At 42.9% G+C, this 25,530-nt stretch overlaps 2 protein-coding genes across 2 annotated transcripts in view; one reads left to right on the top strand and one right to left on the bottom strand.

Annotated features, from left to right (window-relative positions):
* Positions 1 to 2,104: 2,104 nt before the first annotated feature.
* LOC144272982 (5-hydroxytryptamine receptor 3A-like) lies at positions 2,105 to 10,929 on the top strand. Its single transcript, XM_077831417.1, has 6 exons — positions 2,105 to 2,142; positions 5,227 to 5,396; positions 6,430 to 6,587; positions 7,745 to 7,952; positions 9,745 to 9,954; positions 10,664 to 10,929. Exons 1-6 carry the CDS (start codon positions 2,105 to 2,107, stop codon positions 10,927 to 10,929), a joined length of 1,050 nt encoding a protein of 349 aa, XP_077687543.1.
* A 6,191-nt stretch (positions 10,930 to 17,120) lies between these two features.
* Positions 17,121 to 25,530, bottom strand: part of HSF4 (heat shock transcription factor 4) — a 34,638-nt gene continuing 26,228 nt past the window's right edge. Inside the window, exons 11-13 of the mRNA XM_077831059.1 lie at positions 24,200 to 24,265; positions 21,916 to 22,003; positions 17,121 to 20,087 (exon numbers count right to left, since the gene is read on the bottom strand). Of these exons, the coding sequence (XP_077687185.1) occupies positions 19,894 to 20,087; positions 21,916 to 22,003; positions 24,200 to 24,265 (348 nt within the window). The 3' untranslated portion in view covers positions 17,121 to 19,893. The remainder of the gene's footprint in view (positions 20,088 to 21,915; positions 22,004 to 24,199; positions 24,266 to 25,530) is intronic.

Raw genomic sequence — 25,530 nt, 5'->3', positions numbered from 1 at the left:
GGTCACTATTTGGATGGGGGACCTCCAGGGAAAACTGAACATAATATTCTCAAAACTGAGAACATAATGGGTAGCACATGTTCAGCTGATTATCCATCACAACCTGCATTTCAGAGTCATTGCTTCCCAGACAAGGCCTCCAGCCTGTAAGTATGGCATGCTTTCTTTGTTCCTAGATGTACATTTAGCTGTATTAAAAGCCATATTGTTTGCTTGTGGCCAGTTTACCAACCAATCCAAATTACTTTGAATCAGTGACCTGTCCTCTTCATTGCATACCACTCCCCCACTTTTTATATCATCTGCAAATTTTATCTGTGATGATTTTTATATTTTCTTCCAGGACACTGATTAAAAATGTTAAATAGCATAGGGCCAAGAACCAATCCCTGCGGGACCCCACTGAAAACACACTAGCTCAGTGACTATTCCCCATTTACAGTTACATTTTGAGACCTATCCGTTAGCCAGTTTTAATGCATTTAATGTGTGCCATGTTAATTTTATATCATTCTAGTTTTTTAATCAAAATGTCATGCAGTCCAAAAGTGAAATGCCTTATAGAAGTCTAAGTATATTATATCGACACTATTATCAACAAAACTTATAATCTCATAAAAAAATATCAAGGTAGTTTGACAGGATCTATCTTCCATAAACCCATGTTGATTAGCATTAGTTACATTACCTTTCTTTAGTTCATTATTGAGTCCTGTATCCGCCACTCCATTATCTTGCCCAGGATCAGTGTCAGGCTGACAGGCCTATAATTACTCTGGTCATTCTCTTTACCCTTTTTAAAAATTAGCATCACATTAGCTTTCTTCCAATCTTCTGGAACTTCCCCAGTCCTCCAAGATTTACTGAAAATCAACATTAATGGCGAGTGTCGCTCCCAGCCAGCTCCATATCCATAGTGAGATGAATTTATTGTGGGACATAGCTTGAGCAGGTAAAGGCGATGTGTCCCGCATTAGGAGAGCATTGCAAGGAATGTGTCAAAGTTGAACCATTTTAGCCATGTGTGTAAGAGCTGTGGAAGATCTCAGAAAGATTCAGTCAGACTTGCACAAGAGGGGGATTCCACGTCAGACAGTAGTGATGACATCATGACTCCCCTTGAGTTCAAGAGCATATCAAGTTAAAACCGGACAGGAAAATAACAAGGGATAGTACCAACCTCCGTGCATGCAACAATGTTAATAGAGGGAACACCCTGTGCAATTTCAGCAGGATAGCAATCTAATAATGTACAAAGAGAGCTTAATGCAGCCCATAAGAAAATGTGACCTCATGGTAACTAACCCAAAAAAATAACAGTCCCCCCAGGGAACGTGGGCCTCTAACTAATTCCACAGGTCAAGATATAATGTCCATTCCACTGTGCCCCAGGTGAGATGACAACCGATTGAAAGACAGGAACAATTTTAAGCCTGTGGGGTTTTTGTCTTGATGCTATTAGCTACATGCTAATGTGGATTAGGCCTTGTCACTATTTGGATGGGGGACCTCCAGGGAAAACCCAGTAGCTGCTGAAAATGGACTTGGTGATTCAGCACATGGCCTTGTTCCTTGTCAACTGGTACTGGAACAGCCTGGTGTTGGGGGCGCTGCTATCCTTTGGCTCATATGTCAGTTGTGGTCAAAGAGAGCAAGTCATGGCAATTACAGATCCCACAGAACTGTTCTTTACACCCGGGGATGTTAATCCCAATGTCCTTGCTACAGTGCACATTCCACCTCCCTAAAATGGCAAATTACCACTGGGGCCTGCTGACCTAAACTCTCTCAGAGTCCAGGAGGCATTGTGCCTGCTGGATGCTTCTCCCCACCCTTGCATACCACAGGGAGGGTTGAGCCCTCACTGTATAAAGTATATAAAGTCAAGTTTGGGACAAAGTCTGCCTGAGGGCTGGGAACAGGTTGAACAACTCTGGGTATATTGTTCCGTTCCTTCCCTGTGTGATGGGGACTTAATGGAAACTTGCCACTCCCTTTACGTAGACAGGTCTCAGGAAGACAGCAAAGAAAAATCCAGTGTTACATCAGCACAGGAGCTGATCAGGCACTTAGTGCTTATAGTCCATGCAACAAGTATGACAAGATGGCTTATATTTATACTGGTCAATTACGTGGCATTAGGTAAGTCTTGGACTTAAACCTTCATTTGAAATTGAGCACAAAGCCTTAGAAATTGGAATGAGTAAAGGCCAGTCTCATTTCATGCTCCTGTTATCATACATCTATAAAAACAATCAGAGGGAAAGGCATCAATGTTGACATAGACAGGGGCAGCTCTTCTCCAGAAGGGGATTATGTCAGCAGTGTCAGCCCAGTTCAAAACAGGTCTGGGATAATTTTTCTTGGATCTGTTTGCATGTGTTTCTTCCTGCTGCGTTTGCTTAAATGGTTCGTTAAAATGAAACTTAGCTTGAAGTTGACACGTTTTGTTATGTTCTCTGTGTGAAATTGTTTTGTTCGGATCAATGTCAGAAGTTGAATAGCGGCCATTGTGGAAAGTGTTTTTTATGGGTTGATGTTCGGTAGGGAGCCTTGACTTCCATCCTGTGACTTGTTCTACTGAACATGGCTCAAACTCAAAATACAGCTACAAAGGACAGCCCCAAAAAGCTTGTGGATATCCAAACAGAGCAAAGCATTTGCATCCAGTTTCAAATAATGGATGAAAATTTCACATTAACCACTGTTGATTCATGAATGCAGATAAAACACAACCCTAGGTTCATTAGGAGGGAGATCAAGGGTTAGATTGTTCCATTATTTACAATATTATTTTCTGTGAAGTTCTGATTTCAGCCTGTGATGGAGGGCAGTCACTTCCATGAGCGCCACCTGTCAACTGGATGCAAATCTACACTGTTCTCCACTCCCAGTGCCCCCTGTTGGCTGTTGCCCTGGCTGGATGGGACTTCAGTGGCTCAGCCCTCCAGCTAAGGCACCTGGTTAATAGCTGAATGGGTGAACCTCTTCTGGGGTAACAAAGTTCAATATATGGTTGGCCCTCAACAGGGTCTTTGGCCCCCAATTCTAGGCGTGTTTAAACTCCAGCCCCTTTCTCTGGCTTTCAGTATGTCCCCTTCTGGGACGTAGGTCACTTTCTCCGTGGCCAGTGGGGGAACTCAGCCCGCCCACCACTCCAGGGCCCAACCCAGGGACCCTAGAATAGCAGCCTTGTACTGCTTCCCTTAATAGTTGCTGCTGCTATTTTCCCTGGGCTGCTTCCCACTCAGTCCCTTCACTTTCACCAGTTACCTTAGTGTTACAGTCCTTGGGTTCTCTCTGTCTAATCCCTGGTTGATCAGGGTCTGTCCCAGGTCTCCTTGCCTGGAGAGTTTCTCTGTTTTCCAGCCCTTCCTCACCGTTCGGGTTCCAGCCAGCAACTCATGTGCTCAAGTTCTGCAGCTCCTTTTAACTGAGCCTGCTGTGCTCTGAGGGGCCCTGTCCCTGCAGCCTTTCTCAGCAGGCCGGGAGGACCCACCTTCAATCCTCCTTTCTTGGGGTGGGGTGCCATAGGACCACAAGGCCTCCAGCAGGGGCCCTCAAAGGACCTGCTACACCCCATCACACAGGCTAAATAATGACTAGCATGCTTCAGGAAATACAGTTGCTATGTTTTTCTTTTTTGATCCATTGTAGCCCCATATATAAGAAATATTAACTTAATACGTGTGTACATAAATAAATACGTAAAGCAGGGAGATATCTTACCTTCGGAGAGTAAGGCTAGGATGAAGATTTTGCAGGGTTAGGAATGATTGAAATGTTGTAAATAATTATAATTACGCTTCTTTCACAGAGGGTATTTTGCAAGTGCATCCATTTGATTGCCCATTTTGCTGGTAATACAGAATGCTCTAATGCTGGGTTATTACCAGCTGAAGGCTGTTGGGTGCCTTATACGAAACTAGATGCATGCAGTCCATTTGAGAGCTCCAGGATGAGAGCCCAGCCATCCTTACCAGGAGCACTGAAAGGCCCCTCTCTGTTTCTCTGGGAACAGGTCTGACCACCAGCCAGGAGACCTGCAGTTACTGGGATGTGATGAATAACCTGAGTATTGCAGTTGCTAATCCTCGCCTGATGAGCGTGCGCCCAGTGACTAACTGGAGAGAGCCCTCCATCGTCAGAATTGATGTCACCTTACATGCCACCCTGGACTTGGTGAGGGACTCTGCCAGTGCATGGGTGAAAATTCCTGCATCTCCTTGTCTCAACTCAGGGACCACTGACACTGCACCAGTGCTATTCCCAAGAGCAGAAGCGGCCTTAATTTCTCTATGCAACATATCCTTCTTGCTTCTTTTCACGAGCCTGTAATACAATGTGAACACTCATAACTTCTTCTCTAACATCACTCAGCTACTCCCATTAGCTGCTAGTATCTCAACTTCCTTCCAGGTCTCACTAACCTGTATCTAGCAGTCATTACCCATGCAGGAAATGTTCTGCATCTTTATTAGAGACACAATAGATATGAACTCAGTTCTTTCTCTTCCTCTAGGATGAGAAGTTACAAATCCTTACTTCACTAGTGAGATTCCAAATGGTGAGGATCATGTTCTTAATTTATCATGTCACTTTATCACACTCACTAAATGTGAATCTTCCCCTAACAATCCATTTCTTTTTTCAGAGCTGGAAAAATCAGTTCCTCACTTGGGATCCCCAAAGCTTCTGTGGAATCTCTAAGATCTCTATCCCTGTGGACTCTGTATGGAAGCCTGATCTCTTTGTCTCTGAAATGTAAATTCTCAGTATTAAGTTGAGGAGTGGGGTTGAAATTGTGGGATGAGGTTGTGAATGGCTGGTGAATAACATGTGTGAGTAACATGCAGTAATTTATTGGGACTTTCGTCAGCGTTTGTATGAATGAAACTACACAAAAATAAACTGCATGGCGTTGCTCTTCTCAACCAGCATTACACATTGCAACTTACTGCAGGGTATTACCTAACAGAACACAACAAATTCATCCTTTTCCCTCTTCCTTCAGTTGCTAGTTGCTATCATTTTAGGCAGAAACATCGATTATTTGATATGAGTCACAGCAGTGTGTCTAAACACCCATCATTATTAACATCATTTGTTAACAGTCTAGAGGCCCAATGATCTATTCTCTCCCACCTCTCTGTCTCATTGGCAAAGACCGCTGCGTTCTTCAAAGATCCAGTGTTGATATTTCCAATGCATTTTTTCCTTCTTTAGGACTGAAGATCCTCAATCCCCCACAGTTCCTTTCATGTCCCTCTCTAGTGATGGCACCATTGACCAATGGAAATCAATCAGGATAGTTAGCACTTGCAGCTTGGATATCTACAAATTTCCATTTGACACCCAGAAGTGCAATCTGACCTTTGGTCCCTATGTGCATAGAGGTACGTGGGTTGGTGCAGGATGCTGGTGGCTCCATTTAGCATCAATAATATGGGAAGGGCTGGTGAACAAAGTTTTCACCCTTGGGGACTATTTAGCAGAAATCTGACTGTCTAGAGGTCACTTATAGATCGCTCCCTGGAGATGGTGTAGACAATTCCTAAAAGGGGTGTGGACTTTGTTCAATCCCCTCCCAACCAACCCAGAGGATACCCTTCCTGGAGACACAAAAGTGCTTTGCCCAAACTGGGAATTAATGATGGGCTGATTCAATAGGCGTGGGGCTTCCACTGAGATACACGTACAGCCTGATAAAATGCTCTGCATGAGTCAGCTTTCAGTCTCGCTCAGCTCCTTATTTCCCACCTTCCCATTCTACTGCTAATGGTTTAGGGACAGATGGTGTCCAATCCTTGCATGAATGTGCGTGGGGAAAAGGTGCAATGGCGCCTGTGTGAGTGCCAGGCACAACTGCATGCCACGCTGAAGAAAACATAGGGACTGCTCCTTCCTGGCACCTGCAAGGGGTGAAGGTCCCTCAAAGATGGAGGGAAGGAGCCATTCCCCTCCCCACCAACAGGCAGACACTGGGACCATCGTATTGTACTGTTCTCCTTCATGCTGGGGAACTCTGGGGTCCTAACTGGAGCCCCCCCGGCAGTGCTGCTTCTCACTATCCAGCACAGCCCTGTCACTCTATCTGCCCTTTAATCTCGCAATGCCATGCTGACTGTAAGCGAGCAGGATGGTACCAATGCTCTTAGACTATTTGAAGAGTGAATGCTGGGTGATCAAACCCTCCACTGATTGACTGAATGTGCCATCTTGGGCAGCTGCCCATCACGATCCCTGTGGAATATCCCTGCAGGAACGTGCGATGAGATTTTAACTCACACACCTAGGTGATCGCTGAGCACATGGCTGTTATGGTTTTTCTCATTGGAAGAAGCCCGTCCAAATGCATCAAAGCAGAAATGGGTCATATTCCCTGGGAATGGATTGACCCGTATCATTCTCCTTTCTAATTTAAAACAGTTCAGGATATAGCTGTGGTGCCCAAGTCCAACTCCTCTACAGTTACACAATCTTCCCAGGAGAATTATGCGAAAAGTGAATGGATCCTCGAGAAAGTGGATGTTCTGAGCAATAACATATCTGCTGAGGAGAAAGAATGGAGTCAAGTCACATATCAGGTAGGACTGGAAACAGTACACACTGCACATGTAGCCTATAGCTAGGGAATCTGATCCCAAATTATGATATGTATTTAATAATCCAGTTAGCACAACTGTTGTCTATCCAGCATTAGCCTACTTAAAATCCATCCTTCTCCTAATCTAGCCTTTCCACTTGACTTTCTTTTTAGGGAGGGAGCTCAGGGAAATCTGTGTATCACAATCACTTTGGAACACAAAGCTGTGTAAAGGAAACTACAGATTTCCTTATATCATGTTATATTTCCTTTCTTGGCTGGCTGATGTTAGAAAACATCTTATTGCAATAGATTTTTTATAACTTGTTTATAACAAGAATAGGACTGTTTGGCCTTAAAGCCCCACCATGGTGATACTTTGTTTATAAAATTGGGTGTTTTTTCAGACTTGTCACCCAAGAAATATTTTTGCCAAATCCCTTGTCCAGCCTTGATCATCCTTCATCTTGACTGTTCCAGGTACCTAATCCCTGGCCTTCCATCTCTTGCCTCACCATCTCCAATCTCGGCCTGAAGTTTCTAGTCTCTTTCACTTCTCCAGTCACAGCAATGATCATTGGTTCCCTTCAATTGACTGCCTGTCTTTCACTGCATCAAGTTTGAGCCCCTAACTCTTTCCTTCAAGGCCTCATATTACTGTCTGACTCTGGTTTAACCTACATCTCTGCTTTCACTGCTGTGTATTCTTCTTCCATTTTTTGCTTACTTCATCACCCGTTTCTGTGCTCAGTTTTGTGCCTGCTGTGTTACTGCCCCTCACTCTGGGAATAACATTGCATCTCCTTTCTTCCCCCTTTCTCTTCTCCTTCAAACACTCCTTTATACTCATTTTGCCAAGGAATCCTTCCTAAACCAATGTCCTCGCACGATTATCTCCACAGCTTCTTGTGCTGAAATGTTCCTTTGTGGTTTGGTTTTGTCTGTTAGATAGTACATTCTCCAGGGCAGGAATCCTGCTTTCTTATTTGTCTTCTAAAAGCACAAGGTAAAAAAGGTACATTTCTGGGGCTATATAAATAAACAACAACAACAGAGACCCAAGCAAAGTCCCATTCCGGTAGAATGTGTCCATCTTTCTGTTAGATTAGTGAGGCGGAAGGTTTTAGTGCACTGCTCACAAGGGTTGCTCTTTAACAGATAACCATACGGAGGGTACCAATCCTATATGTCATCAATCTCATAGTCCCTGCCGGTTTCCTGGTGCTTGTGGATGTTGCCAGCATGTTCATACCGATGGAAGGAGGCGAGCGGCTGGGGTTTAAAATAACAGTTGTTCTGGGATTCTCTGTGCTCTTGCTGATATTGAACGATTTGCTTCCCAATTCAGAAGTCACACCAATCTTGGGTGAGAGCTGCACCGTCTGCTATTACTATTGTGGTTATTTATACTGAAATGGCACCTAAAGCCTCCAACAGAGCTCAGGCCCCTATTAGACTATGCAACTGTACAAACACATTGTAAGAAACAGCCCCTGACCCCAGAAGTTTACAATCTCAAGCCAGGCAAAGAGGGTGGGGGGGACACAGAGGCACAGAGTGGAGACATGATTTGCCCAAGGTCACACAGTAGCTTGGTGCCAAAGACGGGATTTGAATTCAGGTTTCTGGAATCCCAGTCCAGTGTCCTATCAGCTGGCCCGCACAAAAGACTTCATGAAGTACCCTAGGGATTTTGCAGTGCAGCTCTAGGTTACCATTCAGTACTTTTGATGGCCACTATACAAAACGCTAAGATACACAGCTACATGGGGTGGGATCCAGGAAGGGAGGCTGCAACACTGAGTGTCGCAGGTGCCTAGAAAAATCAGCAGGACAGTCCACACAGCTGAGGCTCCCTATGCAGTGAATGGGGAGGGAGCGGCACCGAAGAATGCAATTCTCAAAAGCCAGCACACTAGATGTGGAGCGACCTAAGCCAGCCAATGGGAGATGGTGACGACAGGAGTGTGTGCTAAGCGCCGCCCCCACCCAGGAATCAGCACCTTCCTGCAGCCCAGGTTTAGGTGCCTAGCTCTGCTTCACCATCCGCGCCCAGGAAGCAGCCGCCTAGAGGCAGGCAGCTTAGGTGCCGAAGGAGTTTCTTGCAGGGATGAGTTAGGCACCTGCCTTGTGCCACACAAAGCGGTCAGAGACGGAGGAGATGCTGCTGCTGCTGCTGCTGGACATTACAACTTTTAGCCGAGTGGTTAGTGCACTCACCTGGGATGTGGGAGACCCAGGTTCAATCCCTCCCCTCCCTCTTTGCCAGAGGCGGAGAGAGGATTTGAACAGGGGTCTCAACTCTCAGGAGTATGCTCTAACCACTGACCTATGGGATATTCTCATGTGGGCTGCCCACCAGCTCTCTGCTGCAGCTGTTCCAGTGTGGCTAACTAATGGAGACATGACTGGAGCAGGGACCTGGTCCTGGGCGCTCCCATCTCCCAAGTGGATGCCCGTACCCTGGACTACAGAGTCATTCCCCCACACACATTCTCTCTCTCTCTCTCTCTCTCTCTCTGGCCCAATGACTGTTCCACTGTGCATACATACTTAAACAGTCACTGGGCTAGAAAGACAGAGAGAGTAAGTGACTCCATAACTCAGTGATTAGAGCACCCTAAAAGGTGAAACCCCACTGTTCAGATCCTTTCTCCTCCTTAAAAGGGTGCGGGATTGAACCTGGGTCTTCCACATCCCAGGTGAGTGCTATAACCACTAGGATAAAAGTTATAAGGTCGGCTGCTCCTCTTCCCCCCGCTTCCCTTGGATTTTAAATCGGACCTGATCTGGTATGCACTCTCTGAACACACCTACTGGATCAGGCCCCACATGCATGTTAGGCAGAGGAGCATCCGTCCTTAACTGGTTCATGGATTGCTCTGGGCTTCGGTGGGAGATAGGCATCCGGATGCCTAGAGAGAGGCAGCTGTGCACAAGCTCAGAGGCAGAACCATAGGTGCTTAGGGAACTTTTATCCTGAAAACATAAGTGCCGAGCGAGTTTGGCACTTACAGGCTTTGGTGGGAGTTTTATGAATCACAACAGAGCCAATGCTGGGACTTTGGCACTTACGTGCCTTTGTGGATCTGAGCCATTGTGGGTAGGTGACATTCATGATCAAGGAGATGAGCTTATTCTATTGCAATCATTTCCAGGTGTTTTCTGTGTTGTGTGCCTGGTGATCATGATAATCAGCATTGTCGATTCCATCTTTATCTCCTACATGCTGCATCTCTCAGCAGTACGACCGGATGTGCCCCAGTGGCTGAAGATCTGGGTACTGAAGCATTTGGCTTTCATACTTCGCATCGACACAGCAGAAGTTACTGAAAGCAATGCTGCGGGAGTCAGGAACATGAACAAAGGTACCTGCTGGTGTTAATCCAACAGCAAGGCCATACTGGGCACCTAACTCCCTTAGGCTCCTTTGTGCATCTCACTGACCAGGACCCTCCCCATCCCAGGATGACTCTGGACTGCAGCTAGTTGTAGATAATGTTTCATGGATGAGGGAAATGTGTGTTTCCTGCCCTGCGGGGCTACTCATTACTTCCCCTCGTTACTAGGAACAGTTCTCCCAACCCCTAGATGGTAGCAGAGTCCAGCACATTAAACAACCAACATTGGTTTTAGCAACAGTATGTTATTTTCACAAAGAACATGCCCAGAGATCGGATCTGGTGAGCTCTTGCTCATTTTGTATAGAAAAGGAACAGTGAGATCCAGGTAAGAAGTGACTCGCATGAAGTGAGTGAACTCACTTCAGTAGGCAGACTCTGAAATGGGAGGCAGATTTTATTCACCAGTCACCCATCGCATATATGCAGGTTATTAATTGATTAGTTGATTTTGTTCATCAGTAACAACTAGTTGCTGTGCAGACGAATGGTTAGAGCACAGGCATGGGGGGGTTCCATTCCTTACTCTGCCCCTGTCCTCCTGAGGGCAAGTTACTGAACCACTCTCTTCTTTGGAAGAGAATCAGCATTTCCCAAACCTTGTCTAATATACTGGAAATAATTGTCCCCCCACCAACACCTTTACATACAATTATTTTTCTGGTTGTGATTGTAGCTACTTCTGTGGTGGGAAAAGAAGCAGACATACAAAACAGGAGGTGTTTACAAAAAGAACATGACAGTGCGGAAATTAAACTGCTGAAGAAGGTGCTCCTGGAGCTGTTAATGATCCGTCGTCACATGATCATGAGTAAGAGAGAAGAGGAGGCCAAATCAGAGTGGCATATGGTGGCCTTTATTCTTGACAGATTCATCCTGATTTGCTATCTTCTAACAGTGTCCATTATTTTGATAACAGTTCTGATAGTTTGGGCTTTCTGAGCTGTTTAATAGGCCATACTTGTAATTTGGGAAAGGCGCTACTTTTTCTGTGACGTGTATATAAATCCGAAGTCAATAAGTAAATCTTAGATGAACTTGTAAACAGCAGGGTGATAGCTCAATAGCTCTGATTACTGCCCAGAGCTACCTGCGGGTCTCAAAGGTTTCCTTTCCGGTTTCTGGAGGGTCTTACTATAACAGGCCCCAACAACCCGCTCTTGTCTGTTGTGCACCTGGGAAAACACAGCTCCTGTTCCAGTCTAGCTTGAATTACTACCCAACACAAAATAAGTAACCTGGCAGAGGATATCCCAACACTGGCCCACAGTGATCAAAGCCAACTTCAGGTCTCGGAACGCCTACCTCAGCCTGGCTCTCCACATGAATGGTGACCTTTTCGCTGCTAGTCTAGGCAATGGGGCAGCTATCCCAGCAAAGCTCCAGGAAACCTCTGGTAATAAGGGACAAGGCCCAGGAACCCTTGAAGCCGGTGAATATGCTGGGGTTCTGGCCACTGCAGGCACTTTTTCCTGGGTCAGTGGAGATCCATTCCTCACTAACAACGTGTCCCAGAAAGAGTTTCTCTTTAGAGCAACTTGCACATTGCAGGGCTGAGCTTTAGGTTTGCTCCTGGAAGCTGCTCTAGTACATTACTTGCCCATTCCAGTGCTGTAGAAGAGTTCCTATTCAGATCAGCATGTTGTCCAAGTACACTGACCCCTGAAAAGTGGTGGCTTGCCCAGGGCCTGCTTCATTAATGGCTCAAATGTAGTTGGTGCATTATGTCATCCAAACAGCATGACACTGAACTCCCACAAGCCCTGTCCCTAGGTAAAGGTGGTCTTCATAGGGGCTGACTTCCCCCCACACACACACCTTGCCAGCACCACTCTGTTGGTCCAGTGAAGAGAACCATTTGGATTCTGTTCATGTCTCCAGCATATTGTCAATGTGGGGCATTAGATCTGAGTCCTTGTGGGTCACCTCATTCAAATGTGGGTAATCGACACAGATCTGTGTTGTGCTGTCTTTCTTGCCCACCAGTGCCAGGGGGTATAGATAATCAAGGACTTCTGGATAGTTCAGTAATTCCTGAAGTCGCCATCTCATGAATCTTCCATTCAGTTTCCTCTTGGTGGACCACAGGCAAGTGATGTGGGTCTTCCTTAATAGGCCAGGCATTACCTGTGTTGATCTCATGCTTAACTAGGCTGGTTTGATCCAAATCGTATGGCCCCTTGGAGAATACCCCCTATAATTTCACACCAACTGCCATAAAATCACCCTCTGACTTTGTGGCAGTCGGGCTCCTGCACACTGATGCATCTCCTCTAACACACCTGTCAGAACCCCCAGGGCCTCTGTTCCTGGATAGCACATACCCTCCTTCCCAACTGTATTAAACCCACCTGAAATAGCTGACCCTCAGTTCCAACAGTCAGATACCCAACAAGACCTGCAAAGAGACTGTTAAAGTTTCAGACAGTCCAAACCCAGACTCCGAACTCCGGCTACCCAGCTTTCCTGGGCCACCTTCATCTCTACAATTCCAGTTTTCAGCAAGGCCTGACCAAATACTGGGGCCACCTCCCCCATTTCATTCTTCCATTGCCAACTGGATGGACCCAAACTCTTTCTTCAGGAAGTATCCCCATTTGTCCAGAACTGCAGGCCACACTATAGTCACAGATGACCCTGTATCAATTAACCCATTACACTAGTATACCCTGCTTCTATTGGCCTGCATAGGGGGTCATTTCATCACCATCCATCCCCACATGAATGGAGCAACACAGGGTCCCAAATAAATGAGGCAAGATTATATAATCAAAAATCCAACAAACATTTTAATGCAGGCAGCGCCCCCTCGAGACACTTGGAAGCTCTACCCCCACAAGAATACTTTGTTACCCTTTGCATTGCCCAGCCTCTCTCAAACCACACTCATCTATACGCCCAACCAGTGGGGGAGGCGAAGCCCTGTACAATACCTTTTGAGTTTTATGTTCCATTGACATCTCTGCTCCAATTTCCATGAAAACAATGGCATCTTTAAAAAGAGAGGGAGTGTGACTCCATGGAGAGAGAGAGGGAGGAGGGGCCTGAAGCTAGATCCCATGGGTTCTATTCTTTATGGTGTCTTTGTCTGAATTGTTGTATGTTGTTGGGCAAAGCACCGAGGATAAAATTTTCAAGTGTGGCTAAGTGACTTTAGAGCTTAAGGGTTTCAGACACTTCTAAATTTATCTGTCTTTGCCCATCTGTAGCAAAGGCACTAAATGATATTTATCTAATTAAAGGTTTTTAATATGCATGATGCTCATTGGAAGCCATGTAAATTGTAAATGCAAAGTAGTGATGTGGCTGTGAAGGGGAACACTCACAGCTAGTGCCGCGCAGTGGTCAGGTAGGGGGTGGCAGGTTGTCTTCCTCCCAAACGTTCCCCTTTCTTACTACAATTCTGCCTTGCAATGGTCTGTCCTTTCAGTGACTCAGCCTTCTGGCCAGGTCACACTTTCAAGTTCACCCTTTTTGGGGTACATATAAAGAGTCTGATAATAGGGAATGCTTCAGAATTCAGTGGGGGTTCAGGGCTTCCTTCTTGGGCTGGGGTCTTGTGGTCCATAACCCTTGTACTTTCAGGGTCTTCTCCGAGTTAAGTTCCCTACTGAGGGATAGACATGTCATTGTCCATCTTTGGGTCTGGGAGGGGAGCCCGAGCTCATCCTCTCCATCGAGCTCCAATCCAATGATAGATAGCTAAGTCCTGCACCTTGGGGTCCTCTATGGCTACCTCCCTGATCACTTCTACCTCTCAGGTCCCTTTTTTGCAGGCTAGGTCAGATCACTATAGCTTGGCCACGGGCAGCACGAGCCCCTTGTGTGCTCCTTCTCAGTAGCTCATAGTGCAGGTCAGTTTACCTTCACTGTCTGCCATCCTCCTGAGCTGGACTGCTCTTCTTTTGAGCTCCTCTTCCAAGCCATGCATGCTTTGAAGGTATGCAGGGTGGGGCTGCTTGGGCCCAGAGCAGCTACTGAACCCCTTCCTTATTGGTGTGGGGTTTGTATAACCAGTCACAGTGGCATTTTCACAAAAGAAATTTGGGGTTAAATAGTTTCCCACTCTATTTCGCTATAAAATTAATTCTTGGTCAGAAGAACCAAACCATATAGGCCTCAAATAAAGCAAAACCTTTAAGTCCATTTGTATTCAGTAAAGCATTGAAATAATTACTTAACAGAAGTCTATGGACTTGTTTAAGCACATGTTTGAAGTGTACTTAAGACCCATGGATTTAAGTATGTGCTTAAGTACTTTGCTTCTCTCTCTCTTACCAACAGAAATTGGTCTAATTAAAGATATTACCTCAGCCACTTTATCTTGCTAAACAGGAATGGACTTAAGCATGTGATTGAAATTAAGTATGAGCATAAGTGTTTTGCTAATTCAGGGAAATACTTATTACAGTACCTCACGCTGTAGCACAAGGATAAGGCATTCCTTCAGAATATGAAATTGGCGAAGATGTAACCCTGAAACTAAATGTGAAACACTGGCCAACCTGGACTTTTAAGCCATAAACAAATACTGAGCATGCTCAGTACATTTCTTGTTCCTTAAGCTGTCAGTTATTTATGATCACTCTCACACTTTCCTTAGTTTTCTGCAGTTTATGCACCTCCCATCAAAGTAAACAGCAATTGTCTGAACTCTGAGGGACTTCTGGCCAAAGTAACAGAACCAAAACCAAGCTATTGAGAAACATATCGAGGACTCACTATGTACTATAATTGTCAGAGTAGAGATCTATATTGTAACATGACTTTGGGCTGAAAAGAGGCTGCTGGAAAGGAGAGCTGCATATGATCAGCATATAATCTAGGTATGGCTTCAAAATAAAACAAATACTTTGATTTGATTTTCAGTAAGGATGATAATATGGAACAAGAGCGTGAAGGCAGGATGGCTGATGGAAATGAATGTATAGTAATGGAAATTATCACGTGAGGTGGAATTAAACTCAAAGAGCTTAATGTGTTCAAGTCGGGGAGAATGGATAATTTCCATCTCAGAATACTGAAAGAACTGGTACATGAGATTGCTAGTCCAGTAGCAAGGATTTTTAATATATCGATGTATTTGGGGTGTAGTACCATATGACCGGAGAATGGCTAACATCATATCTATATTTAAGGGGGAAAAAAGTGATCTCGGCAATTACAGACCTGTTAGTCTAACTTCAGTAGTAGGCAAGACTTTGGAACACATTATGAAGAAAAGAATAATTAAATTCATGGAGGTAAACTGAAAAGGGGATGTAATGCAACATGGGTTTATCAAAGGTAGATTGTGCCAGACTAACCTGATTTCCTTCTTTGAGAAAATAACTGATTGTTTTTAGATAAGGGACATGTGGTAGATCTGGTATACTTGGACTTCAGTAAAGCATTTGACACAGTACCATATGGGAAATTATTAGTTAAACTAAATAAGATAGGGCTTAGTACAAGAATTGTAAGGTGAATGAGGAACTGCAAAAGGGGAGATGGAAACAGGTTGTGCTGAAAGGTGAATTATCTGACTGGAGGGAGATTACTAGAGGAGTTCCTAAAGAATTGGTCCTGGGACCAATCTTATTCAATAGGTGTTATTAATATCATTGGCACAGAAAGTAGGAGCGTGCTAATGAAATTTACTGGTGATACAAAGTTGAGAGGCATTGCCAATACAGAGTTGGATCTGAATAACCTTACAAAATGTAAGGGTTTTGGGGATCTAATAATAAGAATTTCTGCTACAAGCTGGGGGCTCATCAGTTGTAAGTGACAGAGGAGGAGAAAGAAGTAGGTATGTTGGTCAATTGCAGGATGATAAGGAGGCATGAACCACCAGTGTGATGTGGCTGCAAAAAAAACCACAAATGCAATCATAGGATGTATCAGGCAAGGCATTTCCACTAGAAAGAGAGGAAGTATTAATCCCATTGTACAGGACACTGCTAAGACCTCATCTGGAATACTGTGTACAACTCTGATCACCTGTGTTTAAGAAACATGAATTCAAACTGGACTAGGTGCAGAGAAGAGTTACTAGGATGATTAGGAGAATAGAGTGCCTATCTTATGGCAAGAGACTAGAAGAGCTTGACTTGTTTAGTCTAGCAAAAAGAAGACTGAGAAAGGATATGATTGCTTTCTATAAAGAAATTGGGGGAGAGGAGAGAGGGAGTAAACACCAGGGAGGATTAAGGAGGTTGGTCTAATTTTGGATGTTGTTTTTAGGGTGTGAATGTTGGGTGGTCTTGGTGGCCTGTTATACATGACAGGTCAGACTGGATGATCTGGTGGTCCCTTCTGGCCTTAAACTCTATGATTAAGCAAAGTAACAGCCCAAAATAGTGTGCCATTTATTGGTCAAGCCTCACAATTACAATATTTTAATGTTCCAAACAGGCAGTAGGCCTTTTTTCAAGTGGGATATCCCTTTGCTAATAATTATTATTTCCCATCTTCCCTCCACATCACCACAGTAAAAGGCATTTGACTGTGAATATCAAATAGAAGAGATAATGGGAAGATGAGAAAAATTTAGTCTAAAAAATCCTACTGGTTAAAAACTAGAAAAGTTATTCATGTGAATTTCAGCAAAATTCATCATGTTTTATAACGGTCCAATTTTTTTGAATTTTGCATAAAATTGTTTATTTAGAAATTATTTTTGAAATTAGAATTTTTAGAAAAAAAATTCTGCACAAAAAAATCCCACCATGTGACTAAACTGACTAATCAAAATTATTACAGCAAAAACCAACCCCCCAAAACAACAAAAATCTACTGATGATAAATGAACCAAAAAACAACACCCGCCTCCTGAAATGACCAAGAGGCAACATGATTCCCTAAAAGTTTTTGTCAAAAATTTTTGAAAAGTGGAGAATTTTGAAGCAACTGGAATGTTTCCACAAAAAAAGTGTTTAACTGTTTAAAGAACAACAAACAGCCAAATTTCAGTAACTAACCAGATTTAGACACTGATTTTCACTTTAATGGACCTATTCACAGTGCATGAAGTTAAGCACATGTATAAGCCTTCGCAAGATTAGGGTCTTAATTTGAAAAATTCATCCAGATTTACTAGCTTTGTGTTAGTATTCTTTTCTCATTTATTTATTATTTAAAGATTTGTGGAGCCAACTGTCCGTTTGGAAAAAAAACAATTAGATTTCAGTGCAGTTGGTCCTATCCCACATGCAAGCCCCTTGAAATAAGAAGTCATTACCACTTATAAATGAAGAGGGAACAGGGAATGGAGAGATGCCAAAGCAGGACTAAATGAGAAAAAGGAAATGTATTTAATTAGTGTTCTCTGTAAAACTTTACAAATGTACAGCATAGTGCAAAAATGCAGTCTCAATGCATCAACTTCAAGTAAAGTTAACAAAAAGTGTAAAAAGCCAGGAAATACAGTCACACTTCCTTGCAGGGGAGATTCCAGAAAAATATTGCTAGGGGTTCCTTTCTACCATGAATTTCCAATCTAATGCCTATAATAGAGCAAAAGGTCTAAAGAAAAAGAGAGACTCTTCCCAGAGTAGCAGCTGGCAGTGGTCACAGTATGATGTTTGGCAGTATGGAGGCTGGAATCTAACTGTTTATATAAGGGCTTGTTTGGAATTGCTCATTCTTTTGGACTGTGTTTAGTCTATTCCTATTTGCAAGTAGCTATCCTACTATGGTTCATTTTCCTACCACAAATGGATTCCGATTCAGAAAGGTACTTAAGCACATGCCTAAATTTAAGCATGTGATAGTCCCATCACCTTCACTGGGATTACTCAAGTGGCTTAAATCAAGCATTTCCTTAATTACCTCACTGAATAAGGGCTTTAGACTGCCACACAAAGACCAGTTGCAACGGAAGTTGTGTGTAAAGATCCAGGTGATTAAATAGTCCTTGAATAAGGAAACCATAAGTTTGTCAGGTGGAACAAGCCTCCAGCCAATTTTAAGTTTTCTAATAAAAGAAAATAAGTAAACGGAATAAAAATCAACTCAATAAATTTCAGCTCAGCTCATTGCTGAAAATTACACACAGATAATCAAAGAAACATCTTTACTTCCCAGTATAGATGTATCATATAGGGATACCTGGTCCAACTAGGTATATTTTCTAAATAGGAAGCCAGTGGGGACTGCCATGGGCTTCCCTTAGTCACAACCACAGAAATACTGGATGGAATTTATAGAAATGCTGCTGCATCATAATTCCTTAAAGGACTGTACCTTGTGGGATCGGGACAGAGGTACTCAGTGAAAATCACAAGGGTAGCACCCACAGTATTAAGTCAGATGGACAAAATTTGTTAACCAGCACAACGCTTCTCAACTCTTGCAGCTCTTTATTTATTGATAAATCAATGGAGGAAATGGCTCTGAGGGGAAGTCCATTTAAAATTTGGGGTGTTTTTTCCATTAAGGAGAATTTGACTGCAGTTATACTTTATCTCAATACATATTTTGGGATGGATGCTACTTGACCATTCAAATTGCTCAGAAACATGGTTCAGTACCATGAATCGTCATGGCAGTAAGAGGAGGCAGGGTGCTTCTTTCATTTGACATTGGCATGGCTTATGCCTTTCCTTTCTGTTTCAGCTTGAAAGCCTAAGTTAGGTCTGAATTGCTAGGTATTTGGGTCAGTAATTTCTCTAGGGAAATGCAACTTATTTAGAAAATACTGAAACAACTGATACACAGTAAATCTCTGATTCTCCATACGAAATCCCTTGGGTAACACTAGAACTACATTATAAAAAACAAAGCTCTGCTTTGCTGAGAAACGTAGTCTTCAGAAACCACATGAAAGAGAAGGTTGATTCAAGGTTTGGACGCTGGTTTAGGTTGGACAAAGAATACAAGAAAAGCTAGTGGGCAGAGTACACTGTACCTCTCAGCGCACCCACCCCCAGCAGGTATTTGCACTGAAAGTCTCACTCAATCAGGATCCCATTAAAGAAATCTGGGTCCTCTCATTTGTGTATATGAATAAAGCAACAGGCTAGCAAAATCTTATTCAGGGGACTCAGAATAACCTCCAAGTCAATGCGAACACACAGTAGATTAGACTGGATATGCATGCAAAGTATTGAAATGCCACTGAAAACCAAAATTATATCCAGCCCTTTGTCCTATTTTATCTACTATTCGAAATAGGTTATTATACTGCCCTCATCACAGTAGTATCTGAGTGCCTTCCAGAATTGCACTAAGTGATGTGTCTAACATGTATCACATGTGGTTCGTTCCTTCTCATCCCCTTCCCGGGGGGGAATTCTGTGTGCAGTGGAGCGTTGTGGTTTGGTAGGTTTTTCTAAAATAATTAAATGTCCATGCTGCTCAGTGTTGATGTTGAAGAAGGCAGGTCAAATAAGTATATCTTACACTGGGAATGGAAGGTGGTATGATTTATGATGGTCCTTAGTTTCTATGGGAGTTTCTTTCACAGTCTAGGATGGGTCTTCAGAAAAAGTTCCATCTCCTGCACAGACTGATGTCAACTGAGGGATGAGGGATGTGCAAATTCAGGTTGTTCTGCTTAAACTGTGAAGATAAGGGAGAGATATGAGTATCTCTCATCATATCAAAAGAAGGAAATGGGTAAAAAAGAAAACACTTTTAGGGGTGGACCAGTTGCACAGCTGATTTCCTGCAACTGGGCACTCACAAGTTTGTTTCTTGGAAGAAGACTGCCTATTGTAAAATTTGTCTTGGGTAAGCATGGGGAAACAAGTGCAGCTTGGGCGGTGCAAACAGGTATGGTGGCTGAGTTTTCCATCAATTCAAAAAGAGCAACAACCACTCTTTCGTGTGTTTCTAAGTCACTGTTGTTCCTTTACATTCAAAACTGTAGATGTTTTGTAAGGGAGTAAAAGGCACAACTGTCTTGTAAAGCTAAATAGATCACTAGTTACTTTCAGTGGGAGAGCTCAGGTTTAATGGGATATCTCCTTGGAGACCCACAGAGGAAAGATAGGAAGCCATATTTTCTGATGGAATATAAAGAGCTGAATTTTCAGGCAGGTTTACAATGTTGCTCCTGAAGTCTGCTTCACGATCAATGAGAAACTGCTGGGTGCTTTCAAGAATGACATCTTTCCCTAGGAATGCAGACAGAAAATGGAAAACGTGGTTACCGACAGGCAAACTACTGGTCTTTATTAACTAAGTGCTGGATCCTAGGAAGTGCTGAACTCCAATAGGAATTAAGGGAGTTCAGGACTTTGCCAGAAGGGATTGGAACTGGGACAGTCCAAAAGCCCATTAAAGTCAGTGGGAGTCTTTCCATTGGCTTCAGCTGATTTTGGATCATACTTCAATAGCTGAGATGTATGGGAATAAGGGAATGGAAAAAGAAGCAAATGGCCTGAAGCCTTTGAGGACTGGGTAAGAGCAGCTGCTCTCCCCCACTTATACATATGCTTTCAGCTTTTTTTCACCTCCGCCACTGGAGGCACCCACCAGTTCCAATGTCTCCCTTATTTCACCCCTACTATCCTCATGCTGCTATGTGTACAATAGGGACCTTGCAAAGAAGAGACTAGACTCACCAGGCCTTACCAGTACAGACATGCATGTTTCATGCAACATCACCTACAGTGCCAAGGAATTCTGTCTTCAATACATCTGTTTTTTAATGAATCTGTTGCCCATGGAAGCTCCTGGGCTGAGACTAAAGTCATTGATGTAACAAAGCGGTTATGTATACATGCTGGGGGAACACTACCAGAAAACCAGAAGGCTCTGTTTAGAGCAGCGAAACAGACTGTTTTAAAACACACTAGCTAACATATTTCATGCACCATTGGGCACCAAGCATGGGGTCATGGCTGACCACCTAATACGTCTTTAAAACCCTGTCTACACTAGGTTGTAAGTGGTGTTTTAAACACATTTTAAAAACCTCTTTCTACTCTAGACAGAGCGTAAGGACTTGTTTACATGGGGAAGATTTTTCAATATAACATAAGCTGTGACTTTAAACCAATATGGTTACACTAGCTGCTCTATGCGGACACTGATTCTGTTCAAAGATTGTCTTTATTTTGGTTTAACTTATGATATTAGGGAAGAAATTTAAACTAAATTGAAAAAAAGCCACTAATTCCAGAATATGAGTATCCACATGAGACGTTTATACTGGTATAATTATAACAATATACTTTCCCAGGCAGACAAGTCCTATGATAGAAAGAAATGGTACAGCACAGACAGCAGTAATGCAAGCATCGTGACACTGCTGAACCAATGTGATTCAATCGTAGTCTGGAAAGACCAGCTCCAGGGGTAAAACAGAACTTAATTTCCAAACCCATTCAGATGTTGGCCTCTCTGCTGACAAGGGTTTAAATGAGTGGTATTTATTTTAAAAATAGGGGCATGTCTCTACTAGATTAAGAAGACAAGGTAGATTGAGACTATCAACATTTCACCTAGGTCACCACATAGCAATTGGATGGCAATGAACAATCAAAAGGAGACTGGCTACATTCTGACAGACACCACAGATGTTTGCATTGTTGTTGTAGCCATGTTGGTTCCAGGATAATAGAGAGACAAGATGGGTAATATCTTTTATTGGACCAAATTCTGTTGGTGAGAGAGACAAGTTTAAACACAACTCTTCTTCAGGTGGTCCAATAAAAGACATTACCTCACCCATCTCGTCTCACCATAGATGTTAGCAGGAATAGACAGAGGTTGGTCATATTTAAATACTGGCACATCTCCAATCTTAAACTGTTATCTTAAAACATCATTGAGTAATAATCACTAAACTGAAACACAAAAGTTGCACTACTATAATAAGCCTCTGGTCTGCTAAAGGATCAACACCGGACATTTCATCTAGCCATTAAAAATGCTTAACCATTAGTTTCATTACTGAATTCCCATTCCTGTGTTTGCCTGAACAGCTATTCCTGGTACCTGGGCAGGTGGTGTTAAAGTGAGGATTTAACACTTTGGGAAACAGTTTATTTACATTCTTCTCCAGATCCACTCTGAGTTGCTGCATCTTGATGCAAAAATACAAACTACAATGTACAATTATACAAAGACAGGGAGATGGTTAGAACTAGGCTGTTTGTGAAGATCAGTGCTTTATTCATACAGCAAATGATAGCACACAGAATTTATTATCGCTGGCCTCTGTTCTAATAAGCAAAATTATGTACACAAGAGGAATTGCTAGCAAATTGCCATGTTCGTGTCTACGTAAACCTTAGGTTATCTCAGATTTGGCTTCCGCACCTGGCAGAGCTACCCAGCACCAAGTATGAGATGTTCTTGAGGAAGCTTTAAATAAAAAATTACCTGTGGTTGCTTTCTCTATCCTCTGCCTCTCTATTCCACGCGGAACATAGGGCCAACCTGTGATTGCTACTTACAGCCAATTGGGGTGGGAAGGTGGGATTACCCTGCGGAATCCCACTCTTTTCAGGCTAATTTTGGAAGGTGAAAAATGGTACCTCCAAAGATCGTACCTGATTTTATTTTAAGAGAATCCTAATGAGGGGTTAAAATTCCTGTGCAACCAAGCATCACTAGCTAGGTTCATAGAGCCAGCGGCTACGATAACAGGAATCTTTCTCTTAATCACATTGTACCATCTAACTAAGGGTCCTTATCTAAAGCCAAATACAACATTCCATCAAACAGAGGTTTTTCTAATGTCTAACTTTTTTTTTTTTAAACAATTCCAAGAGTCCTCTCACATTTTCTAAGTTGCAAGGCTGGAAGTTGCCAGGAGATGAGTTAAAGTTGTTGGAGGCCTAACTTTGAATTTCTTCTCTTTTGGAGCCATCCTGTGAGGTGAATAATGTCCTCTCAACTCCTACTGACTTCTACTGGTCTGTGGGCTACTGAGCAGTGATCGGGGGGTGGGGGGGGTGATGTATCCCGGGACCCCTTCTGTGTGCTTGAAGGTGCTTTGACTAGATTTTGTACTTGCTTGCACTATCACTTTGGCAATACAGCTGGTCATATGACTATATGCTCTTTTGTATGCTCAGGGCGTCACTTGAGGAGGCTGCCTGAGGTACTGGAAAATCCTGTTGAGCTGAAGGATTGAATTACTAAGTATACAGCCTTCTTCTGCGTTTGGCCGAATGGGGAAAGCAACCTGGGAGTATCTGTTGGCCTTTGCTCTTATACAGAGTCCTCCATTTTGAAAGCAAACTCCCACTCCTGTTGAGCCTTTGCATTACCAATTGGGCCTCCAGAGGCTCTATTGCCCTCCTGACAGCCAGAAGAAAAAAATTTACCTCAGAAAATGGCCAGTTATGACAGAAAAAACAAAAGCTAGCCAAGGACGTTGTTATGATGACAGAAAATTGCCGCCTTAGCAGCACTGACACAGAGGAGCGAAATCCTACCCTCTGAGGAGGCAAAACCACCTGACTTGCAACTCTGCAGATAAAACTTGTCTGGAGGGTGATACTGTAGCTCTGAAAGGCTGCCCCTGGTCTCAAGTAGGGGAAGAAACCCCTGTAGTGAAACCTAACATCCTGTGACGGTTGCATTTCCATCTGTGCGTAATATTACTTCAGTGATATTAGCCCCAGTGTCAAATTCCAGTCTCACCCTGCCTAATCACATTCCCCCACAGTTTCAACTGTATATATAGTCTTCATTTGCTTTCCTAAATTGTTGTGTTACATGGCTGTGTGCTTTTAAACAATGACATTATTACACCCCAGGGAGGGCTGCATTTCACACATATATATTTTGTAAAGCACTTTCACACACATGGCACTATATGCATTTGAGATATTATTTTTCTTCCTTTTAGAATTGTTGCAATTAAATCAGATTTCCAAACTAAAAGTTAATTAACAGTGGGTGAATTTCACCCCTGTGCAGAGGGTCAACACAAAGACTGGTACTTCGCAGCTGGTTTCAACTGAAGACCACATAAAAGGCAACTCAGATTCCAGCATGTTGCATTTTCATTATCCCAACCAGTCCTCCAAATAAGCTCAGATTTCTTCTGAGTGGAAAATAGAGGTTCAAGTCTAGTTTGGGTCACATGTGAAGAGTATTGGTGTTCTCAGTTTTATCCCTGGTGAATGCTTACCCACTGTAAAATTCTCCTCCTCCTTCCCATAAAACAATTATTCATTCTCCACTAATGTACTAGCTCTGTTAACAAGAAGTGCTGTTTCATATCTATAGTATGGTTTTCACACAGACACAAATATGCATCCCTTACCGGTGAAAAATTGGCTTCCATGTCAGTCAGATTCCACTCACTCACTGAAAGATTTGGATTAAAGACCTGTTGGAAATGAGACATTTATTTTCCTGGTAGAGAGTAAAAGGATTCTACAGTGAATTTACAATTCATATTCTTTTTGGAAGGACTGTCCGAAGATTTTGTAGCCAAGAGCAAGATTTTCAGAAGAGGCCAGCATCCAACTGCTCCCAATGTGACACTCAATTTAGGATGCTAAGCTCTTTTGAAAATCAGGCCATTGATACTATGTTCTGATTCACTCAGAGAGAGAAGAAAGAAGTTGTATTATTAGCAGAAAAACTCCTACCAAGGAACAAGAAGAGCAAACAAACAAACAATGATCACTGAATCTTTCCATTAAAGTCAAAGGAAGTCACAGGTTCTAGCACCTCTCAAGATTCCACCCTGAGAGAATAAAGGTGTCCTATTTTGATCAGGTGTCAGAGTCTCTAAGGTGCCACAAGTACTCCTTTTCTTTTTGCGAATACAGACTAACAATCACTTTAGATAAGCTATTACCAACAGGAGAGTGGGTTTGTGGGGGGGGGTGGGGGTGGGGAGAAAACCTGGATTTGTGCTGGAAATTGCCCAACTTGATTATCATACACATTGTAAGGAGAGTGATCACTTTAGATAAGCTATTACCAGCAGGAGAGTGGGGTGGGGGGAGAGAAAACCTTTTGTAGTGGTAAACACCCATTTTTTCATGGTTTGTGTGTATAAAAAGATCTTCTGTACTTTCCACAGTATGCATCTGATGAAGTGAGCTGTAGCTCACGAAAGCTTATGCTCAAATAAATTGGTTAGTCTCTAAGGTGCCACAAGTACTCCTTTTCTTTTTGCTATTTTGATCACCCATTCTTAATTATCCACATGTTTATTATAAGGATAAATATGAAGCATCTATCAAAGAGATCAACTCTCTTCTGACAAATATATTCTTTCCCTATATATGGAGCTATTTGACCACTGGAAAAAAACATAAAACCCCATTGCCAATTTGCAATTAAAAACATCCCAGGAATCTCAGACAGGTGAAGACCTCAGTAGGGATAATGTGGCCTCAGCAGCCCTTCCAAGAACTGGAGGAAATGGCAAAGGTGTAATAGGTCCAGACATAATCTAATTGGATGAGGTGGGACCATACAGGATGCAGGATACTATGAAAAATATTAACCGGACTACTAAAGAATAGTATTAAAACTATTTTTATGTAAGAGTGAGAATGTTAATACAATTCTAGATCTTATGACCTTGTCTTAGCCAAATGGATTGTGTTGTGTGATCTTAGGGTATAAGACCTAAGT

The sequence above is a fragment of the Eretmochelys imbricata genome, chromosome 12 (assembly GCF_965152235.1).
Source record: "Eretmochelys imbricata isolate rEreImb1 chromosome 12, rEreImb1.hap1, whole genome shotgun sequence".
Taxonomy (NCBI): Eukaryota; Metazoa; Chordata; order Testudines; family Cheloniidae; genus Eretmochelys; species Eretmochelys imbricata.
The sequence above is the reverse complement of the archived record's forward strand: the minus strand, read 5'-3'. Positions and strand labels throughout refer to the sequence as shown.

Coding starts and splice junctions, on each gene's coding strand:
- LOC144272982 (XM_077831417.1), top strand. CDS start 2,105: ATGGCTTATATTTATACTGGTCAATTACGTGGCATTAG. Junction 6,588..7,744: donor GGAGTCAAGTCACATATCAG/GTAGGACTGGAA, acceptor GCTCTTTAACAG/ATAACCATACGGAGGGTACC. Junction 7,953..9,744: donor AGAAGTCACACCAATCTTGG/GTGAGAGCTGCA, acceptor AATCATTTCCAG/GTGTTTTCTGTGTTGTGTGC.